Raw genomic sequence first — 24,961 nt, forward strand, 5'->3', positions numbered from 1 at the left:
TAAACTGATGCTCCCTCATGGTCTCTTCCGCAGTGTTCCTTAGGGTCCGCGTTGACAGGAACTCCCGATTGCTAGTATTGAGTCAGTGGGAGGACTTAGGGCTACTCAGTTATTCCAATAAAACCACTGTGGCTGTAACTTCAGATTTGTCCAGTAGATGGCACAACTAACTAAAAGATTAACAGTTGAGCTACAAATTTGAAAAAGATATGGTTTGAACTAGAGAAAAAAAATGTAACATGTATGCGTTTATCAACTCAGGTCTTTATAGTGCATTTAAATATTTGATTCACCTATCATGAAACAGAATAGTGGAAAATCTAGCAGTCACAAGTTATGAGGACAGTGAAAAATCATATTTGTAGACTGTCCTCAAAATGTACATTATTTCCTGATATCATGGGAGCCTCGAGATTCATGGTGGGAAAAATGTGCACGGAGAAACACAGCCATCTACACAGAGCCGTAATAAACACACCAGAGTTAATGTTTTTGTTTATAAAACAATAGAAAATCATTACTTTTCTCATACTTTATTAAATGGAAAAACACTGAGTGAGACCAACGATAGAGGACTTTAAAGCTAAATGGCCCTGTTGTGCTGGATGATATAGAATACTATAATTAACCAATTGTAAACTTTGGACTCAATTGACAGCACTCACATTTGTCATATGGAATGCTATGAGGACTCATACTTGTGACAAAATTTAAATAAAGAACAGAATATAAATCTCCTCATGTGAAAGTGTCTGTACATTAAATGGCTTGAGGTGTTCATGGGAGTCTACAAGGCATTTGAATAGGCACACAGAAACTCAGAACGTGGACCAAGACAAATACAGTAAAAAGCAGCTAACATGCTTTTTATTTGGCAAGTCAGTTGAGAACCAATTCTTATTTACAATTACGGCCTAGGAAGAGTGGGTTAACTGCCTTGTTCAGGGGCAGAACGACAGATTTTTACCTTGTCAGCTCGGGGATTCGATCTAGCAACATTTCGATTACTGGCCCAACACTCTAACCACTAGGCTACCTGTCGCCCCAGTTCATTGAACTGTAAAATTGTGACTAGCCAAAGGTACTTTTTTTTTTATCCCTTGTTCATCCTAACTTAAAATATTTGATAGAAAGTACTGCATTTGCCCCTTCATAGAAACCTACCTGACCATAAATATAGTAATGTATCTATTCTGCGCTAACTCAAAATCAGCACAAAAGCAGCTACCATCATTTACACACAATAGTGTAAAACATGTCCTCTAAAACAGTGGGTTGTGTCTTTAGTTAAGGGCTGGCATTATCGAAAGCATAGACAAAAGATGAGCACCAAAAAAATAGCAAAAGAAGCATGAAACAATTACAGTATACAAACTGTACAAATACACCATTAAAGACAATACCTTGAAAATTGATCACTAAAAAATAAAAAGACAAAAATAATATTAGTGATGTCTTGGATATCCCCAAATCGAGAGATGGCCATGTCACAACGAGCTACAGTAGCAAAATAAAGACTGCAAACCATTTGTAAAAGTGCCTGTGGAGGACAGTCACAGAAAGTTTAGCGAGGGAGAGTGAGACAGTGCTGAGGGGAGGGGGGTAGAGGGAGGAGGTGCGTACTGCTTAGGCCATGTTCGGTAAGGGGGGGGGGGTCCCAGTCGTCGGTCCTGGTAACTTGGGTCGAGTCTCACCACAACTTCTTCTTCTCGTCCATGGACACCCCACCGGGCCCCAGAGCCACAATCAGTAGCAGCCCACCGATCACCGACATGGTCTGGAAGAAGTCGTACTTGAGGAAGTCGTGCATGGGCTTGTAGGTGGGCACCATCCAGAAGGCATTGAAGTATACGTTGACGGCAAACAGCCACAACACCAGGGTGAGGGCGGCCAGCTTGGTCTTGAAGCCGATTGCCACCAGCACGATCAGAGCTGTGCCCACCAGGTTCTGCAGAATCTAAAATGAGGGGTAGGTGTAAAGTAGGACAGCAGTCAATGTTCATTCAAACTCGTACCAGGATTACAGAAGAATGTTGATATGGTTGCATCCCAAATGGCACCCTATACTTTATATAGTGCACTACTATTGTCCAGGGACCCCTAGTCAAAAGTAGTTCAATATATAGTAGTTTTAATAAAATATTTATTTATTAACAAGGGAATACGGTGCCATTTGGGACACAGCCTATGTGCCTGAATCCCTATTGACTTTCGTAAATGCACTGGATCTGATAACTCAAAAGGAATTTTGAAAGAGCACTCTCAAATGTTTTCATGTACAACAGTTGTAGTACTATGTGACAATATATACCTACACTACTTCCCCTGTGTCCATCTCTTGAATTATGATGTAAAAATGCATTTCAGAGCCAATACACTGCAACTACACTAAATGGTATGCATCTGTGCAGCCAGCCACAAGCTGAGTGCCTGAGATGAACAGGTTAGACCTGGATTCAAATAGAATAAAATGTTTTCTTTCAAATACACGAGGTGCTTGATTGAGCTCGCAATGAAACCAATGGAAGTCCCAAAAGTATATTTAAAAAAATAAATAAACACCCTCATCCAGGCATGCTCGATCAAATGCTGAATCAAAAGTAAAGAACAAATGCGATTTCAATCAGTCTGCAGGAGCTCAGAACTCACAGAGATGAAGCTAGGGTCAAAGTGCAGCAGGGTCATGAACATGAGCACCAGGAGAACCCGTCCGCCCAGCTGCATGTACTGCTTGGGCGAGTGCTCTCCCATTGACGGCACCCCAGCAAACATGCTCTTCCCCTCTCCACGTGATTCGGCTAGCAACAGCAGGAGCCCCCCGCCCAGGGCCAGGTTCCTGGAAAGGAGGAGGCAGAGTGAGAGGGAGAAAGAGTTAAGCAGTGTATTTGCAGTTTTTCACAGAGATGTACAGTGTTTCCTCCATTAAAAGTTGCGTCATACTGCGGCACACCTTGCGTGCTGCCTCAGCATTCTGTGGCACGTCATTTAATTCTCAGCCATTTTTTCTGTTACTGCAAGTTATTGCTAGTTTGACCACCAGAAGGCATCTCTGAGAAGCATTTGATAGTCAGACACACGGGAGACCGGGGTTCAATCCCCCAATGGGGAGGAAGGAGTAGGCTGTCCTTGTAAATAAGAATGAGTTCTTAATTGATTCCATGTGTTATTTCATAGTTGTGATGTCTTCAATATTATTCTACAATGTAGAAAATAGTAAAACTATAGAAACATCTTGGAATGAGTAGGTGTGTCCAAACGTTTGACTGGTACTTGCTTAATTTGATTAATATTGTGTTTTTATTCCATGAAAAACTAAAAACCCTCTGGGTAAATTCAGACCGTTTCGCTCTCGGAGCACACAAGGGACGTTCGCGCAGAGGCAGTCAAGCACCCAAGCAAACGTTGGCTAGCTTGCTAGCTACTTCCAGACACAAATGAGACTACTGACCATTTTACTCACCCAAGCAGAGCTGGTTAGGCATGTTCTGTTAACCAGAGTTGGTGACTGTAATTGTGCTGCGGGAAACAATTTAATTACGCATTTTTGCCGATGTTTACTGACACCGGCCATAATCAACGGGTGTTGAGCGCTCGTAAATTCATTATTCCCGAGCTCTGGTAGCCAGACGAGTGCTCTGAAATCGGAGTAGATAGCCAGAACGAATTTACGAAAGCACCCGAATGTCTATTGAGAACGCACACCGACAATACCATTTAGCTAAGCATGACAGGAATAATCAAGTCCATAAACGTTGGGTAGTTAGATAGCCTATAGTTAATATACTGTCAAGTTTGATGTATAACTACTAACGTTAGGTAGATAGCTAACATACCGGTACATACTCCTGTAATGATATGCTGTGTTTCGTAAGGACAGCGTAGCTAACATTGTCAGCCAACAAAACATGTAAGGTAACTTATTTAAAAATGTATTTCATTGAGTTGCAAGCTACCGCAAGGACGCGCTCTATCGACTCTGCGGACACCTACGAAGGACTGTGTGATGATGGCATCTCAGGTAAGCAGCACTGGCCGTTCTTCTGTCCAACTTTTACATAGCTCCTACGATTCAGTGTCGGTTCATAACATTGTACTATATTACATACATACCGTAGAATAATAAATCATGCAATTATTATTCTCAAGCTAACCAAAAGCATTTAGCTACGAACGCCTGTTCTCACCATTTTCAGTTGAATTAATCTAACTTTCTTTCATGGCAACTCATAAGCAGGCCATGTCCTATTTGTTTCACAGTCGATATATAATCATATTTCATGACAGTGTAACAGTTAGCATTGTTTACAGAAGGATGAAAGAACACAATGTATGTCAGGGAATGCAAGGATGCCCCATGTGAGCTTTAGAATGGTCAAAGGAAGTCTCAGAGCAATGAGCCATCGTGTACAATGGCGAAGAGTCTTTGTAGCGTGTAGATGGTGCAGGTATCATTGCCAGAATGATCCAGCTTCGTTGCATTGCTTGACAAAAATACTCTGTTCCTGCACCCGTCTTTTGTCCACATTGATACAAATCATAAATTGATAAGGTACCAAGATGTAAACTCAGCAAAAAAAGAAACGTCCCTTTATCAGGACCCTGTCTTCCAAAGACAATTCGTAAAAATCCAAAGATCTTCATTGTAAAGGGTTTAAACACTGTTTCCCATGCTTGTTCAATGAACCATAAACAATTAATGAACATGCACCTGTGGAACGGTCATTAAGACTAACAGCTTACAGACGGAAGGAAATTAAGGTCAAAGTTATGAAAAATTGGGACACTAAAGAGGTCTTTCTACTGACTCTGAAAAACACCAAAAGAAAGATGCCCAGGGTCCCTGCTCATCTGCGTGAACGTGCCTTAGGCATGCTGCAAAGAGGCATGAGGACTGCAGATGTGGCCAGGGCAATTGCAATGTCCGTACTGTGAGACGCCTAAGACAGCGCTACAGGGAGACAGGACGGACAGCTGATCGTCCTCGCAGTGGCAGACCAAAGGGTAACACCTGCACAGGATCGGTACATCCGAACATCACACCTGCGGGACAGGTACAGGATGGCAACAACTGCCTGAGTTACACCAGGAACGCACAATCCCTCCAATGCTCAGAATGTCCAAAATAGGCTGAGAGAGGCTAGACTGAGGGCTTGTAGGCCTGTTGTCTGGTGAGGACCTGCCTTACATCACAGGCAACAACGTCGGCTATGGGCACACACCCACCGTCGCTGGACCAGACAGGACTGGCAAAAAGTGCTCTTCACTGACGAGTCTCGGTTTTGTGTCACAGTATCATCGAATTGGGCTTGTCATTGTAGGCAATCTCAACGCTGTGCGTTACAGGGAAGACATCCTCCCTCATGCGGTACCCTTCCTGCAGGCTCATCCTGACATGACCCTCCAGCACGACAATGCCACCAGCCATACTGCTCGTTCTGTCCGTGATTTCCTGCAAGACAGGAATGTCAGTGTTCTGCCATGGCCAGCAAAGAGCCCGGATCTCAATCCCATTGAGCACGTCTGGGACCTGTTGGATCGGAGGGTGAGGGCTAGGTCCATTCCCCTCCAGAAATGTCTGGGAACTTGCAAGTGCCTTGGTGGAAGAGTGGGGTAACATCTCACAGCAAGAACGGGCAAATCTGGTGCAGTCCATGAGGAGGTGCACTGCAGTACTTAATGCAGCTGGTGGCCACACCAGATACTGACTGTTTACTTTTGATTTTGACCATCCCTTTGTTCAGGGACACATTATTATATTTCTGATAGTCACATGTCTGTGGAACTTGTTCAGTTTGTGTCTCAGTTGTTGAATCTTATGTTCATACAAATATTTACACATGTTAAGTTTACTGAAAATAAATGCAGTTGACAGTGAGAGGACGTTTCTTTTTTTGCTGAGTTTGTCTCCATCAAATCTAAGAAGTTATTTAAACTTCTTTATTCTTACATCATTGAAAATTGGTCTAGGAATAAGTATGAAATTGGGAGTTGTTCTTCAACTGGTAATACATAAATAATGAAGGTTAATAGGTTAGACATTACACTTTAAATTCCAATGCCTTTTTCAAGATACAACAGGTAAGCATATTATTTTGTATACATATTGCATATTTCCCATCACTTAATGAACAACCACAATACCAGTTTGGCGTTAAGCTTTCTGTGCTGTATTGACGCATCCTGAAAACGACATCTGCTAGTTTAGATTGAACGGTCATATCTCAAGTTATGTTTTCATATCTACAAAAAATAAGCTATTTTCTGTACTTTCAGAGTACGAGCTGATCAAGGGGTTGAAAATGTAGATATTGCCAGATGTTCACTGTCCGAGGATCAGGCCGTGGAAGCGTTATTGCTGGCAAAAGTGTCCATAACCAGAGGTAATTAAAATGTTCTGTGTTCTTTTTCCCTCTGCCTGTCTTGTAGTACATGGAACCTGTCTCACATGCACAGTTTGGAGGAAGGATACCTTGACCTGTCGAATTCTATCCACCTCTTCTGTGTGGGAAATGTTCCTACCTCATCTACGGGCAGATCTGCAGCATTTCACAGAGTTGGAATAAACACCATTTAAGTACAGAGGCGAACCTGACACCTCACCAGCTGTGACATATCGGAATGCTCCAAACACCTGTGCACATTTTTGTTTTTGCCTTTGCACTACACAGCTGATTCAAATTATAAAGTCATCATCAAGCTTCAAGTGGTATTTTTGTCTAATAATGACATTTTCTATTGTTTGTCCTCATGTGTCTGTTTTTCAGCATAAAGTACTCTTTGGCCACTTAGTGTGGACACCAGGTGAGACCACACACACAATAAAGTCTCTCCTTCACTTCATCCATCTCCTCCTCCCTAAATCCTCTAGGTTATATCAGCTGTGTCGGTGAACCCCTCCCACATCTGAACTGGCTGACACAGAGGGCACCGCATGATCATAGGTGAGAGGTCAGGTCAACAGGAAGTATACACTCAATTAGTATTTGGTAGCATTGCCTTCAAATTGCTTAACTTGGGTCAAGCATTTCGGGTAGCCTTCCACAAGCTTCCCACAATAAGTTGGGTGAATTTTGGCCCATTCCTCCTGACAGAGCTGGTGTAACTGACTCAGGTTTGTAGGCCTCCTTGCTCGCACACGCAATTTCAGTTCTACCCACTAATTTTCTAGTCCCACGGTCTAAGCTCCCAACTTTTAAAGGAGGAACCACTGTATCATTCGCTGGGGCGTGTTGCTCTGATCTGTGCTTCACAGGAGGATATTTTTTTAAAGACTTATGACCACCAACTTGGCGCTCATTGGTTCATATGAAAAAGACAAACAATCAAAGGACTCACCTCATCAAGAATTTAAGATCCCATAAAATGCTGTAGGCAATAGTCTGAAATGGTAAGATGATTTAGTGAGACTCTGGTTTCCCTTATGTATTTAATTAACTATAAATAATGTAAAACAGAATATAGTATCATGAATGGTTTCATCTTCCGCTGTATTCAGCCCATATACAATTAAAGAAAAACAAGTTTAGACTTACCTGTAAAGAAAGGATTCCAAATAACGCAAAGCAAGCATACTGGACAAAATTCCTACTGAGGATAAGGACACAGCCACCTGTTTGAAAGAGAGATGAACAATAACATTTGATTTATTTAACTAGGCAAGTCAGTTAAGAACAAGTTATTATTTACAATGACGGCCTACCCTGGGACAATTGTGTGCCGCCCTATGGGACTACCAATCACGGCCGGATGTGATACAGCCTGGATTCTCTCCCTCCCTAGGCCAGTTCAGGGCCCAACGTAACTGCAACTGGCCATATGGGTCCTCATCTGCTAGATAGTGATGGGGAATAAAATCGATACAGTAACGTATCAGGATATTATATCGATATTTGACTGGTAGGTAGTGTTAGCTAGCGCTAGTTGGCTGTACCTGCGCCAAAACTCTGCTATTATTCATCCTTTAGCCTTTTCTCAATCTTTGTTTTAAAGTGAGCCAACATGTTTTCAGCACTTTTATTTCAATGAGTGATCAAAACTTATTTTAACATGCTTTCTCATCTCTCTGCAGCAGACATATAGTGAACATTATGTTTGGAACATCAAATCGCAATACATATAGAATCGTGAGAATTGCAATACATATCGTCTCTGCACATAAGAATCGTGATAATAATCATATCGCGAGGTCCCTGGCAATTCCCAGTTCTACTAGCAGTCTCCCCAGGCAATGCCAGAAATTGCACCAACATATTCACTGCATAGTGCACAACAAGCCTCTCACACCTAGCTGTCCTAGTAGGTTCAGTAACTCACCTAATTGTCCTGGTAGGTTCAGTAGCTAACCTAGCTGCTCTAGAATGTTTAGTAACTCACCGACACGAAGACTTTCCTGTAATTTCAAGTGTTTCACAGCATGAATGCTTTAGACTACACTGTACTATGGGTAAAAAGCTGAGAAAAATACTATAACTAATCCGAAGCCTCATGTAAAAATGTACCTAACACTATTTAACAGTTATATCTTATGCCTACTATAGATTCAAATTATCTGTCTCAGGCGCCAAACTCATGCTGTCGGGTGAGACGCATGACGCTCAGACTATTTTAGTAAATATCTTGAAGTGGAAGAATATTTTTCAGCAGCTACCTTGATTTGTTTATACACTGAACAAAAATACAAAACGCAACAATTTCCAAGACTTTACTGAGCTACAGTTCATATAAGGAAATAAATAAATTGAAATAAATTCATTACGCCCTAATCTATGGATTTCACATGACTGGGAATACAGATATGCATCTGTTGGTCACAGCTACAGTACCTTAAATGGTGTGACCATTTCCTTCGCATAGAGTTGATCAGGCTGTTGATCGTGGCCTGTGGAATGTTGTCCCACTCTTCAATGGCTGTGAGAAGTTGCTGGATATTGGCGGGAACTGGAACACGCTGTCATGCATGTCAATCCAGAGCACCCCAAACATGCTCAATGGTTGACATGTCAGGTAATTATGCAGGCCATGGAAGAACCGGTACATTTTCAGCATCTGGGAATTGTGTACAGATCCTTGCATTATCATGCTGAAACATCAGGTGAGGGCGGCACAATGGGCCTCAGGATCGCATCACGGTATCTCTGTGCATTCAAATTGTGATTGATAAAATGCAACTGTGTTCATTGTCCGTAGCTTATGCCTGCCCATACCACAACACCACCGCCACCATAGGGCACTCTGTTCACAACATTGGCATCAGCAAACTGCTAGTCCACCCGACGCCATGCAATCTGCTTGGTACAGTTCATCTGTAAAACCACACATCTACAGCATGCCAGTGGCCATCGAAGGTGAGCATTTCCCCACAGAAGTCGGTTATGCCGAACCGCAGTCAAGTCAAGACCATGGTGAAGACGACGAGCATGCAGATGAGCTTCCTTAGATGGTTTCTGACAGTTTGTGCAGAAATTCTTCGGTTGTGCATACTCCGTTTCATCAGCTGTCCAGGTGGCAGGTCTCAGACGATCCCGCAGGTGAAAAACCAGATGTGGAGGTTCTGGGCTGGCGTGATTACACGTGGTCTGCAGTTGAGGCCGGTTGGCCGTACTGCTAAATTCTCAAAACTGACGTAGGAGGTGCCTTACGGTAGAGAAATGAACATTCAATTCTCTGGCAACAGCTCTGGAGGACATTCCTGCAGTCAGCATGATCCCTCAAAACGTGAGTGCATTCGGAAAGTATTCAGACCGACTTTTTCCACATTGTTAAATTACAGACTTGTTCTAAAATTGATTCAATAATAGTCCCCCCCCCCCCCCCCCCATATCTACACACAATACCCCATAATGACAAAGCAAAACAGGTTTAGAAATTTTTGCAAGTTTATAAAAAAAACTACTGAAATATCAAATGTATTCACTCTTTACTCAGTACTTTGCTGAAGCACCTTTGGCAGCGATTACAGCCTCGAGTCTTCTTGGGTATGACGCTACAAGCATGTCACACCTGTATTTGGGGAGTTTCTCCCATTCCTCTCTGCAGATCCTCTCCAGCTCTGTTAGGTTGGATGGGGAGCGTCGCTGCACAGCTTTTTTCAGGTCTCTCCAGAGATGTTCGATCAGGTTCAAGTCCGGGCTCTGGCTGGGCAACTCAAGGACATTCAGAGACTTGTTCAGAAGCCACTCCTGCATTGTGTTGGCTGTGTGTTTAGGGTCTTTGTCCTGTTGGATGGTGAACCTTGATAGCAGTCTGAGGTCCTGAGCACATTTTCATCAAGGCTCCCTCTGTACTTTGCACCGTTCATCTTTCTCACAATCCCGAATAGTCTCCCAGTCCCTGCCATTGAAAAACATCCACAGCATGATGCTGCCACCAACATGCCTAAACGTAGGGATGGTGCCAGGTTTACTCCAGACGTGACGCTTTGCATTCAGGCCAAAGAGATCAATCTTGGTTTCATCAGACCAGAGAACCTTGTTTTTCATGGTCAGAGTCCTTTAGGTGCCTTTTGGCAAACTCCAAGAGGGCTGTCATGTGCCTTTTACTGAGGCACAGCTTCCGCTTGGCCACTCAACCATAAAGGCCTGATTGGTGGAGTGCTGCAGAGATGGTTGTCCTTCTGGAAGGTTCTCCCATCTCCACAGAACTCTGGAGCTCTGTCAGAGTGACCATCGGGTTCTTGGTAACCTCCCTGAACCTTCTCCCCCAATTGCACATTTTGGCCAGGTGGCCAGCTCTAGGAAGAATCTTGGTGGTTCCAAACTTCTTCTACTTAAGAATGATGGAGGTCACTGTGTTCTTGGGGACCTTCGAATGCTGCAAACATGTTTAGGTACCATTCCCCAAATCTGTGCCTCGACACAATCTTGTCTCGGAGCTCTACAGACAATTCCTTCGACCTCATGGCTTGGTTTTTGCTCTGACATGCACTGTCAACTGTGGGACCTTGTATAAATAAAAAGTATGTGAACCCTTTGGAAATACCTGGATTTCTGCATAAATTGGTCATACAATTTGGTCTGATCTTCATCTAGGTCACAATAGACAAACAGTCTGCTTAAAACTAATAACAAATTGACATTTTCATGTCTTTATTGAACACACCGTGTAAACATTCACAGTGCAGGGTGGGAAAAGTATGTGAACCCTTGGATTTAATAACTGGTTGACCCTCCTTTGGCAGTAATAACCTCACCCAAACATTTTCTGTAGTTGCAGAACATTCCTCTTTATAAAACTGTTTCAGTTCAGCAATATTCTTGGGATGTCTGGTGTGAACTGCTCGAGGTCATGCCACAGCATCTCAATCAGGTTGAGGTCAGGACTCTGACTGGACCACTCCAGATGGCGTATTTTCTTCTGTTGAAACCATTCTGTTGTTGATTTACTTCTGTGTTTTGGGTTGTCTAGTACCGTCACCCAACTTCTGTTGAGCTTCAATTGGCGGACAGATAGCCTTACATTCATTCTCCTGCAAAATGTCTTGATCAGCTTGGGAATTCATTTTTTCCATCAACAATAGCAAGCTGTCCAGGCCCTGAGACAGCCCCAAACCATGATGCTCCCTCCACCATACTTTACAGTTGGGATGAGGTTTTGATGTTGGTGTGCTGTGCCTTTTTTTTCTCCACACATAGTGTTGTGTGTTCCTTCCAAACAACTCAACTGTAGTTTCATCTGTCCACAGAATATTTTGCCAGTAGTGCTGTGGAACATCCCGGTGCACTACTGCAAACCTCAGACGAGCAGCAATGTTTTTTTTGGACAGCACTGGCTTCTTCCGTGGTGTCCTCCCATGAACACCATTCTTGTTTAGTGTTTTACGTATCGTAGACACGTAAGAGATGTTAGCATATTCCAGAGATTTCTGTAACTCTTTAGCTGACATTCTAGGATTCTTCTTATCCTCCTTGAGCATTCTGCGAAGTGCTCTTGCAATCATCTTTGCAGGATGGCCACTCCTAGGGAGCGTAGCAACAGTGCTGAAATTTCTCCATTTATAGACCATTTGTCTTACCTTGGACTGATAAACATCAAGGCTTTGAGATACTTTTGTGACCCTTCCCAGCTTTATGCAAGTCAATAATTCTTAATCTTCTGAGATCTCTTTTGTTCAAGGCATGGTTCACATCAGGCAATGCATCTTGTGAATAGCAAACAAACTTGTGAGTGTTATTTATAGGGCAATGCAACTCTAACCAACATCTCCAATCTCATCTCATTGATTGGACTCCAGGTTAGCTGACTCCAATTAGCTTTTGGAGAAGTCATTAGCCTAGGGGTTTACATACTCAACGCTGTGCGTTACAGGGAAGACATCCTCCTCCCTCATGTGGTACCCATCCTGCAGTCTCGTCCTGACATGACCCTCCAGCTTGACAATGCCACCAGCCATACTGCTCGTTCTGTGCGTGATTTCCTGCAAGACAGGAATGTCAGTGTTCTGCCATGGCCAGCAAAGAGCCCAGATCTCAATCCCATTGAGCACATCAGGGACCTGTTGGATTGGAGGGTGAGAGCTAGGGCCATTTCCCCCAGAAATGTCCGGGAACTTGCAGGTGCCTTGGTGGAAGAGTGGGGTAACAACTCACAGTAACAACTGGCAAATCTGGTGCAATCCATGAGGAGATGCACTACAGTACTTAATGTAGCTGGTGGCCACACCAGATAATGTTACTTTGACCCCCCTTTAGTTCAGGGACACATTATTCCATTTGTTAGTCACATGTCTGTGGAACTTGTTCAATTTATGTCTCAGTTGTTGAATCTTGTTATGTTCATACAAATATTTACACGTTAAGTTCGCTGAAAATAAACGCAGTTGACAGTGAGAGGACGTTTTTTGTGTACTGAGTTTATATACAGTTGAAGTTTACATACACCTTAGCCAAATACATTTAAACTCAGTTTCACAATTCCTAAAATGTAATCCTAGTAAAAATTCCCCGTCTTAGGTCAGTTAGCATCACCACTTTATGTTAAGAATGTGAAATGTCAGAATAATAGTAGAGATAATTATTTCAGGTTTTATTTCTTTCATCACATTCCCAGTGCGTCAGAAGTTTACATACACTCAATTAGTATTTGGTAGCAGCGCCTTTAAATTGTTTAACTTGAGTCAAGAATTGTGTAGCCTTCCACAAGCTTCCCACAATAAGTGGTGAATTTTGGCCCATTCCTCCTGACAGAGCTGGTGTCACGGAGTCAGGTTTGTAGGCCTCCTTGCTTGCACACGCTTTTTCAGTTCTGCCCACACATTTTCTATGGGATTGAGGTCAGGGCTTTGTGATGGCCACTCCAATAGCTTGACAAAGGGGCACTGAGTTTGAAGGTAGGCCTTGAAATACATCCACAGCTACACCTCCAATTGACCCAAATGATGTCAATTAGCCTATCAGAAGCTTCTAAAGCCATGAAATCATTTTCTGGAAGTTTCCAAGCTGTTTAAAGGCAGTCAACTTAATGTATGTAAACTTCTGACCCACTAGAATTGTGATACAGTGAATTAAGTTAAATAATCTGTCTGTAAACAATTGTTGGAAAAATTACTTGTGTCATGCACAAAGTAGATGTCCTAACCGACTTGCCAAAACTATAGTTTGTTAACAAGACATTTTTGGATTGGTTGAAAAACTAGTTTTAATGACTCCCACCTAAGTGTATGTAAACGTCAGACTTCAACTGTAGATCCATGACTACATGGAACGCTATTCCATATCAGGTAACTGATGCACGCAGTAGAATCAGATTTTAAAAACACAGGTAAAAATACACCTTATGGAACAACGGGACTGTAGAGACAAATAGGTGCAGACACATGCAATTCTGGGATCTTCTTTTTCAGCTCATGAAACATGGTACCAACTAGTGATGCACCGATATGACATTTTTGGCCGATACCAATATCCAATATTTTCCTTGCCAAAAAAAATCCTGCGGCCTTTTAAGCATTCTAGTACAGTTTATTTATTTCACTGTGTACAGCCTTATCTATGGATTGTGGCTCAATGACATGGGTTATCAGTCTGCTCAGTGACACCCAGAGAACATTAGCATCATAGCTTAGACTCTGAAACAACTGAATTGAGCCACATTTATTGTCAACCAATGTGTATTGAACACTATTCGAGGAAAAACAATACTGTGTGGATGTTTAGGAGCCTGATAACTCTTGAGGACGCTGGGAAAAAATATATTGGGTATTGAGTAGACTGTTACCCCATTTCATTGATCCCCAATCCTTCGATAAAGCTGTACAGCGCAATATGAATGTCAATAGGCTGACTGGGGAGGTGATTTCACACAAGTCACAAGTCACACGATAAGAGCTACAACGCTAATATTTGCATAAACTCTTCACAGTTGTGTTCTGTGGGTGTCACCGAGTAGACTGAAACCCCACTTCATTGCTTCACATCGCAACCTTCTTTAACATTATCTAGTATGGCATGATTCCACCAATTGTAACCTTCTGCATCACTTTCAAAGAGGTACTTTTATTTTGAAGGCAAACTCCACTATTGTGTCTAATCCTTAGTGTCTTTCTTCACAACACACAACCCAGTCAGGTCGAGCCTCACTAGCCAGATGAAGCTATCTGGCTGCCCAAAGCTAACGTTATAAGCAGCCAGATAGCTAACAGATAGTTAATTAACTGGCTAGCTATTTATTTTCATGAACTGAAGTTCAATTTCAATAGGCGAACAACAAGTGGCTACCAAGCTAATACTTAAATCACAAGGATTACTAAATAATTTCTAAGAATAGTGAAAATGACTGCAGTTTCTACTGGTCATTGTTTTGATACGCAAAGACCCAAACGGCGTTCCATAGTATGTCGTGAAGCTAATAGCAGTGACGCTATTACTGTGTAACTCCAGTAGGGTAACATCTGAACAATAGCACGCGTGGTAACGTTAGTGTGTACCGGTGCTCGACCAGTCGCAAAAGCCAACATTAACCACGACAAAGCGGTTGATTGTCAATGGCAATGAATTCCATTATCTTGCCATTAATGGATTTCACCTTCGAGTTGTTTCGCTGAAATATTCTTACTCTTTCAAATGAGTGCTCGATCCACACAGCAGACATTGTGGGCTAGGTTAGGAATGCTGTGTTGCACGTGTAGTGCAAATTTTATGTGGCGTCATTACATCATGTACCTACGTTATATAGGTATGCACGTAAGCTTTGACATTAGTTTAACGCCGATGTGAAAAACCAGACATCGGGCCGCTACCGATGTTGGCATTTTTAGCTAATATCGGCCTATTCCGATATGTTCACAGATATATTTTGCATCCCTAGTACCAACACTTTACATTTATATATATACAGTATATTTTTGATCAGTATAGTTAACAAAGGTTTGAAGTAGGTGTATCTAGCTGTCTTATTTGCATTTGTTCAATGCCTCAATTGATTCCATAAACTATATTGGATATATGGCTGTACAGATTCCTGGTTTGAATTAACCCAAGATTAACCCTGAAGATGGGACAAAGTGCATGACAAGGTGGCCCAGAGGAAGCCAGCTGTTCTCAACCCCTACATTGCCCCATTCTTCCAAGAGCTCACTGAGTTTGGATGACCACACACAAGCTTGATATGTCCCTTAACACCTGCCTTTTTACCCACAGAGTAACTGGTGTTCATCTCTCATTCTATTCTTTATTTTTCTATGCTTTTCCTAATTGGTGAGAAGAGATCCTGTAATGTATTTGACAGTACTATTTTCCTTACTGTAAAACATTACAGCATCCATTAAAATGTACAGCAGGGAGCTGCAATATCTGTAAATTACAGCATCTCTGCTGTAAAGCAAAATTACAGTATTAAGCTGGCAACTCTGGTGCCAGTATAATGCTGTAAATTTACAGGGAAAAGCTTTACAGTGCAACTGTTCTAGTAGGTTCAGTAACAGGTTCAAGTAACTCACCTAGCTGTCCTAGCAGGTTCAGTAACACGAAGCAGGCGGCCAGAAAGTAGCCACAGCTCCAGGTGGCCTCAATGTAGTCCCGCTGCTCATTCCACTGGAACCACATGCGGATGCCGTCTTCCAGGAAGGTGCTGATCAGACACAGGCGCGCCACGTGAGGAAGGTATTGTTTGGTCACTCTCAGGAACTGCCAGAAAAGATGAAGTGGTTGGTTAAATGGTTACAGTCAGAGAGAGTAGCTCAGTCACAACACATGCAGGTTTGAGGTTAAGTTTTCCCTAGGTACAGATCTAGGATACCTCCCTCAATCCAAACCTTAACCATAAGTGGGGAAAATGCTAAAATAACCCAAGATCAGTATCTAAGGTCAACTTTTGTAGTCATTACTGGCGTTTCAGGCAGGTCATCTTCCGTCCAGTAACAAGTGTTGAACGTCTCAGGTTAATATGACATCTTCTGAGAAGCATTAGCATAATAACAGACAACCTGGAATGCCCCCAGCATTGCCACTGGTTAGAGCCAGAAGAAGATGATTTGCTTACCGGGTATATATTCCTATAAGCAGATTTACGACCTAGTCGGTTGTGTCTACAGGGGATCGGTGAAGGGAGGGAGGACTGTTGCAGTAGTGCTTGTACTGTCCCTCTGATGTTAGGCTATAGGCTAGGATATATCAGTACACTAGAAAGTAGGCTAATAGTAGTGATGGGGGGGGGGGGGTTGATAGTTACATATCGCAGTTAGGGTTGCAAAGGATCGTAAACTTTCCGGTAAATTTCCATGGGAAGTTTAGCTTGTGAATTTGGGGAATTTTGCTTAAATTCATCAAAAAAAGTTAGCTTATAACAGTGAACCTTTTTTTGTAAGATACACAAGGCAATTCTAGGTCTTGTGGCATATTTTGGTTAAACTATCCCCAATTCAATGGAATTGCAACCCTCTGCATGCACAGTACATTCTTCCATCACATGTACAGCTGATTCTCAAGATCATGCACACTAATGAGATGCTATTGAGCCCAAAACAACCACACTGTCTGAGCCAAGGACTACATGCTTTCTGGTAAGTTTTGATTACAATACTGGGTGGGGTGAATATATTCTATATGACAAACATGATTTTTTGTTAACTAGTAAATAGTAGCCTACAGCAAAGTGTTTAAATAATTTCTAACTTAATTTCTGCTAGTTAGTCTTTGCTACCATGTGGGTTTGAGCTTGCTTGAGCCTGCTAACTGAGTGTTAATTCACCTGTTTCAATACTTCTTTCATTTTAAAACATGTATCATACAAAGGAGTTGTTTAATCTAACTGCTTAACTATTTGTTTGTACATTAAATTGTATTTGTTTTTTTACTCATGTTTTCTAATCTTTACAGGAAAATGTCACGGGCACTATCTGATGTATGTGTTAATTCGAAATGACACAAGGACGAGGTTCCAGTTTAACAAAGTTTACTCTACTATATGAACACACTACAAGGTAGCCATTACACTCCAGGCTAGGTCCAACAACGAACTAACTTCCTGCGCATGCGCACTCTTGACTGAGTGATAGCCCCGTAATAACAGAAATATAGGGATACTTAAAACATGAACTTAACAATCTCCCCCTTTTCTTTAAAGACAAAAAAAACATCAACAACATAATTAAATGTCCAAGTATTATTCAAGATCCCCATTACAAATGGGTTGTGTGACAGTTTTTATTTGTATTACTCAAGCTGCCACTTTCCATTACTGAGAGCCTGTAGGAGCGAGAGCCTGTAGGAGCACAAGAACGGATGCTCCCTTTTTAGTCAGACAGTCAGCAAGCTGTTCCTTTGTGGTCGACCACAGAATCCGCTGGATTCTCTGTGCTTGAATAAGTTCCTTGATGCTGCTAATCTCAAAGTCTTTTCTCTGTGACAGACTTGGTTGACTTCACAGCATCAACTAATGAGTAGTTGTCAGTGACACAAACTACAGGTAGGAAGTGCCATTTTGTCCCACCAGTGATAACCTAGCGAAGCATCACTGAAGACAACCAGTTTTCAAAGAGTCATCTTTTCCAACATGCTGAAACATTAAAGTCACTTGTTGTGATTTCAGTTTACGAACAACTTTGTTTGCCTCATGAATGGTTTGTACAGTGGCGTGTTTTGTGTTAGATGCCAAGTTGCAACCATCAAACCAGGTCTACTCTGTCTCGCAGCCCATAAAATTTGTCCTATCTTTGACCTCAATTGACCAGCTTCAATTCCACAGAGGGGAATTCCTTTGTACGGCTCTTGAAGAATCCATGTGGATGGGTTGAAGATTCTTGATATAGCTCTCCTGTTGCATCAGTATTTTTCCATCAACTGTAATAAACTCTATGCCAACATAACAAAAATGATCATGCTCCTCACGGCCAACCTAGAAAACAGCTTTGAGGTGTGGAATCACAGTTGAAGCAAAGGTCTGTGAGCCACCCCAGATAAAGTCATCAACATGACAGGCAAGTACTCCAGTCACATTGCAGTCTTGATCAAGCCAATAGAAGACTGCAGGATCCACTTGTGACATTTTTCCACCTGTATTCAGCATTGTTGCCTTGACTTTGTTGTACCAGTAGAGTGATCCATCTGCCAGTCCATACACACACTTTTTTAGTTTCCACAGTGTTCCTTCACTTTTAGCTTCGGGCGGAGGTCGGATGTGAATGTCCCTTGACAGCTCTGTTCCCTGCAAAAATCCAGATTTGATGTCTATGGAATTAAGTTTCCATTTTTTCTGGCAGATCACTGACATCAGCAATCTGAATGACTCTGATGTCGGTGTGTCTTTTGGGAGTTCTTTAGCAGCCAGCCCCTCAAAACCTCTAGCCACTAGACGTGCTTTGGGCACTATTCCAGTTAAGGATTCTTTAAGGGTACACACCCACCTTGTTGATACGCACTTTTGGCCAATGTCTTTGACTTCCTCAAACACTCCATTTTTCCTCCAATTACTGAGCTCATCTAGCTTAGCTGAGTCAAATGACACGTCCTTTGTTTCAAGTACATCATCATTTTGAATGTCATTCTGTTTTTCTCGATTTTCCATTGATTCAATTCTGATATTATCTACAAGTGACAGGTCAGCTGACCCTGTTGTACCAGAAAGTGTAGCTGGTTCAGAGTACTGCAAGTTGTACCAGTTCTTGTGTTTTACTTTTCCTGCTCGTCCAATGACGGTTGCTGTATGTGGAATACCACTTTCTCTGTCCATGTATTTAACAGTTTGTCCTGTTTTCAGATTGGAACAACCATGTTCTCTTAACACATATGGCTGTTGTTGAATGTTTTCCTCATTTGAACGCTCAATAGTATTATCTGTGGCATGGTTAAAGGTCTCTGCTCCATTTCCTGTGTCAGTTTCAGTGTCCATATCATTGGATGTGACATCTGGTAGGTTTGTGTCTGTTACTGTGTCCTTTTTGTCATTTTCATTAGGAGACTGATTCTCAGCTACAGCCCCTCTATCTTTTTGATCATTTACTTTCCGCAATCTTGAGTGATGCACCCTGACAATCATGCCTTCGTGCCTCACAAATATCACCACACCATCTTGACCAATGACTACTCCCGGTCCTTTCCACTCTTGACAGTCAACTCGTTTGTAGTACACTTTGTTTCCAGTTTCGTACTTCTCATCATCATTATTCCCTGAACTGCTGAGTAACTTCTGAAGTCTGTCAACTGTATCATGTCCAAACTGTTTGTAAAGCTTTTGCAATACTTTGTGTTTTTCTTTAGTGCTCATGTTCTCTGTGACTGTCAGAATCTCCATGTGCTCTGTGTCTGTCAGAATCTCATTTTTGCATGGACTCTGTGAGATGTCTTTGTCTAAAATGTTTACACAATAGTGGCCTGAGGTAGTAAGTTCAAGAGTCACTGGTTGTTTAAACATCACTGCCTTGTCATTTTTTATGTCTAGTACAGCCTCTGCCTTCTTGAGGGAAGCTTTGCTTAATAGTAAGGGGATATCTGTAGGGACCACCTCTGTTTCAATGTGACACTTAGTCTGACCAATTTTTGCTGGTATCTTAACTCTCTTGATAGAATGGACAATTCTCCCATCTCCAAATTTGAAAGCTCTTTTGCTTGGTGTGTCAATCATATTTTGTACTTCTTTCATATTTAGTTCACTGACATAGCTATCAAGCCATTTTGCGCCACACACTGTCCGTGTACATGCAGTATCAATCACAGCAGATCCTAAGGATTCAATTATAAAAATCTCAGTATCAGATTCATTTGAAAACAGTGTAATGTTACACTGCTCTATCTCTGTGTTTACAATTTCCTCTGTTAGTTTAACTTGTTCATTTTTATGAGGACAGTCTTTAACCCAATGGTAAGTGCTTTGACAAATTGCACATTTTGATCTCCTTCCATATGTGTCCAGTGGATTAGTGCCGGGAAATGGCGCCCTCTTCTGGTTGTCTTGAGAACGTGACTTGTTGGCGCCTTTTCTGTGCTGCTCGGTGTAATATGCTGCGTCACTCACTTGCATTCCATCTGTTATTGGCGCGACAGACGTCTTCTCACCAAATATTCTTTTTAGTGCCGACTTCATAGATGCAAAAGTCAGCACAGTACAAGCAGTCAAAGCCAACTGTTTCTCCCTACCATCTAGACAGGCAGTATCTAGCAACTTGAAAGCTAACACTGCATCTGGGAGAACCATGTCGTACTTGCGCATTCTATTGTACCTCTGTTCGAAATCAATGATGTAGTCCGCCATTGCAACCGAAATATCTCTCTTACACTGTCAAAGTTTGACTATGCCTCGTAGGCACGGTCTTTCTCTTCTTTAAGAAATACAGAATCCAGTGCTGTGATCAAAGTTCCCATACCGTCATCCTTGTTCAAATCCTCAACGGATATTTCCAGTGCTGTATCTCTCGCTCTTCCCTCGAGCGATAATACCACCGCAAGTGCTTGCTTTTTCGCGTCCAGATTAGTAACGCGTGTCCAGATTCCCAGTTCATTTTTCCAACTTTCGTACGACCTCTTCTCGTCGAAGCGAGGTGGCACGTTGTAGTTAGAAGACATTCTCTGCTACCAATGTTAATTCGAAATGACACAAGGACGAGGTTCCAGTTTAACAAAGTTTACTCTACTATATGAACACACTACATGGTAGCCATTACACTCCAGGCTAGGTCCAACAACGAACTAACTTCCTGCGCATGCGCACTCTTGACTGAGTGATAGCCCCGTAATAACAGAAATATAGGGATACTTAAAACATGAACTTAACAGTATGGAGACATTTCACTGCAGCTAATCTAGAAGGAAAAGCTGTGTACATTTGCAAATACTGTGCCAAATCATATGTGAAGAAGGCAAAGATGCAGAATCATCTGGCTAAGTGCTTAACTTTCCCTCAGCACTCACAACATCTGACAAAAGTCCCTCTACTTCTATTCGAGGTGAAAACTATGAATCAGACACTTAATCGATAGGAACAGCTCATGGTCCTCCTGGAATCAGTAGTTATTTTTACTCAATTGAGGAACGTAGTCAGAAATTGATGAATGTCTTGCTCGAGCGGTGTATGCAACTGGTTCACCTCTGATGCTCACAGGCAATGTGCATTGGGAGAGATTTCTGAACGTTCTACACCCAGCATACACCCCTCCAACCAGACATGCTTTATCTACTAATTTGCTGGATGCAGAGTTCATCAGAGTTCAAGTGAAGGTCAAGCAAATCATAGAGAAAACAGACTGTATTGCAATCATCTCTGATGGGTGGTCGACTGCTCGTGGGCAAGGAATAACTAACTACATCATCTCCACCCCTCAACCAGTATTCTACAAGAAAAACAGACACAAGGGACAGACACCAGTCTATACATTGCAGATGAGCTGAAGGCAGTCATCAATGACCTTGGACCACAGAAGGTATTTCCACTGGTGACAGAAAATGCTGCGAACATGAAGGCTGCTTGGTCTAAAGTGGAGGAGTCCTACCCTCACATCACACCCATGGGCTGTGCTGCTCATGCATTGAATCTGCTCCTCAAGGACATCATGGCACTGAAAACAATGGATAAACTCTACAAGAGAGTTTAACAGGTATGTGAATGGTCATCAAGTTATAGCAGTAATCTACCTCACCCAGCAAAGTGAGAAGAATAAGAGAATCACATTGAAGCTGCCCAGCCACACCTGTTGGGGTGGTTTTGTCATGTTTGACAGTCTCCTGGAGGTGTAGGAGTCTCTCCAAGAAATGGCCATATATCACAGTCTGCCGGTATGGACAGCCCCATCAAGAGGATCCTCCTGTATGATGTATTTTGGGAGAGAGTGGTAAGCAGCCTGAAACCTATAGCAGTAGCCATTGCACAGATTGAGGGAGACAATGCCATCCTGTCTGATGTTCAGACTAGAGGTCGACCGATTAAATCGGAATGGCCGATTAATTAGGTAATTTTGGACGCCGATTTTGCCAATTTTTTTTTTTACACCTTTATTTAATCTTTATTTAACTAGGCAAATCAGCTAAGAACACATTCTTATTTTCAATGACGGCCTAGGAACGGTGGGTTAACTGCCTTGTTCAGGGGCAGAACGACAGATTTTCACCTTGTCAGCCCAGGGATTCAATCTTGCAACCTTACTGTGGTTAGAGTCCAACGCTCTAACCACCAGCCTCACGAGGAGGCCGCCTGTTACGCGAATGCAGTAAGAAGCAAAGGTAAGTTGCTAGCTAGCATTAAACTTAAATCAATCATAATCACTAGTTACAACTACACATGGTTGATGATATTACTAGTTTATCTAGCGTTGCATATAATCGATGCAGTGCGCATTCGCGAAAAAGGACTGTCGTTGCTCCAATGTGTACCTAACCATAAACACCAATGCCTTTCTTCAAATCAATAGACAGGAGTATATATTTTTAAACCTGCATATTTAGCTAAAAGAAATCCAGGTTAGCAGGCAATATTAACCAGGTGAAATTGTGTCACTTCTCTTGCGTTCATTGCACGCAGAGTCAGGGTATATGCAACAGTTTGGGCCGCCTGGCTAATTGCGAACTAATTTGCCAGAATTTTACATAATTATGACATAACATTGAAGGTTGTGCAACGTAACAGGAATATTTAGACTGATGGATGCCACCCGTTAGATAAAATACGTAACGGTTCCGTATTTCACTGAAAGAATAAACGTCTTGTTTGAGATGATAGTTTCCGGATTTGACCATATTAATGACCTAAGGCTCGCATTTCTGTGTGTTATTATGTTATAATTAAGTCTATGATTTGATAGAGCAGTCTGACTGAGCGATGGTAGGCACCAGCAGGCTCATAAGCATTCATTCAAACAGCACTTTCGTGCATTTTGCCAGCAGCTCAAGCCTATCAACTCCCGAGATTAGGCTGGTGTAACGATGTGATGTGAAATGGCTAGCTAGTTAGCGGGGTGCGCGCTAATAGCGTTTCAAATGTCACTCGCTCTGAGACTTGGAGTAGTTGTTCCCCTTGCTCTGCATGGGTAACGCTGCTTCGAGGGTGGCTGTTGTCGTTGTGTTCCTGGTTCTAGCCCAGGTAGGAGCGAGGAGAGGTACGGAAGCTATACTGTTACACTGGCAATACTAAAGAGCCTATTAGAACATCCAATAGTCAAAGGTATATCAAATACAAATGGTATAGAGATAAATAGTCCTATAATTCCTATAATAACTACAACTTCTTAACTGGGAATATTGAAGACTCATGTTAAAAAGGAACCACCAGCTTTCATATGTTCTCTTGTTCTGAGCAAGGAACTTAAACGTTAGCTTTCTTACATGGCACATATTGCACTTTTACTTTCTTCTCCAACACTTTGTTTTTGCATTATTTAAACCAAATAGAACATGTTTCATTATTTATTTGAGGCTAAATTGATTTTATTGATGTATTATATTAAGTTAAAATAAGTTTTCATTCAGTATTTTTGTAATTGTCATTATTACAAATACATTTAAAAAAAAATAAAAAAAATAAAAAAAAATCGGCCGATTCATCGTTATCGGCTTTTTTTTGTCCTCCAATAATCGGTCAACCTCTAGTTCAGACTCTGCTTGCAGATGTAAGAGAATAAATCTGTACTGCCCTGCCCACTTCACTGTTGCTTCAAGCATAAGAAACTGCCCATACACGCCGCAGCGTACATGTTGGACCCCAAGTATGCTGGCAAGAGCATCCTGTCTGGTGCAGAGATCAACAAGGCCTATGGTGTCATCACTACCGTGTCTCGCCAACTTGGCCTGGATGAGGGCAAGGTTCTTGGCAGTCTGGCAAAGTACACTTCCAAGCAAGGGCTTTGGGATGGAGATGCAATATGGCAGTCGTGCCAACATATCTCATCAGCCACCTGGTGGAAGGGACTTTGTGGATCTGAGGCTCTTTCCCCAGTTGCCTCCATCAGCCGCCAAATCCCACCAACATCAGCCGCCTCAGAGCGCAACTGGTCCTTGTTTGGGAACACACACCAAAGCACACAACAGGCTGACCAATACAAGGGTTGAAAAATTGCTGGCCATCTGAGCAAATTTGAGTTTTTTTGAGCCTGACAACGAGCCATCCTCAACAAGGTTGGAAAGTGACAGTGAAGATGAGGCCTCAGATTCTGATGTTCAAGAGGTGGACATTGAGGAGGTCCAGGGAGAAGGCATGGTAGCCCGAGAGGAAGACAACCAAAGCTTTACAGATGCATGTTGAAAACATTTTTGGGAGATGCGATGGATCGTTAGGTCAGTGAAATCATCCCATATGAAGAGTCAACACATTTAATTGAAGTTCAATTCCTAAGTAAATTGTTTTGGTTTTTTTTTTTCTATTGGAAGGATTCAATCATTTGCAATTATGTCTACTTATGATAAGGTAAAAGGTTTATGTTTCTGTCTTCATATTATATGGTAAATATATCCAATGCAAAAACCATCTACATTTAAATGGCATTAATATTAATTTGCATATATTCCCGTTAATTCCCATATATTCCTGTTAATTCCGACGGAAAGTTTCC

At 42.1% G+C, this 24,961-nt stretch overlaps 1 protein-coding gene across 1 annotated transcript in view; it reads right to left on the minus strand.

Moving 5' to 3' along the window:
* Positions 1-483: 483 nt before the first annotated feature.
* surf4l (surfeit 4, like) overlaps positions 484-24,961 on the minus strand; it is a 28,992-nt gene continuing 4,514 nt past the window's right edge. The window contains exons 2-6 of the mRNA XM_071400106.1: positions 15,932-16,118; positions 7,533-7,609; positions 7,336-7,379; positions 2,650-2,836; positions 484-1,957 (exon numbers count right to left, since the gene is read on the minus strand). Coding sequence (XP_071256207.1) covers positions 1,691-1,957; positions 2,650-2,836; positions 7,336-7,379; positions 7,533-7,609; positions 15,932-16,118 — 762 coding nt within the window. The 3' untranslated portion in view covers positions 484-1,690. The remainder of the gene's footprint in view (positions 1,958-2,649; positions 2,837-7,335; positions 7,380-7,532; positions 7,610-15,931; positions 16,119-24,961) is intronic.

The sequence above is a fragment of the Salvelinus alpinus genome, chromosome 5 (genome assembly GCF_045679555.1).
Source record: "Salvelinus alpinus chromosome 5, SLU_Salpinus.1, whole genome shotgun sequence".
NCBI lineage: Eukaryota > Metazoa > Chordata > Actinopteri > Salmoniformes > Salmonidae > Salvelinus > Salvelinus alpinus.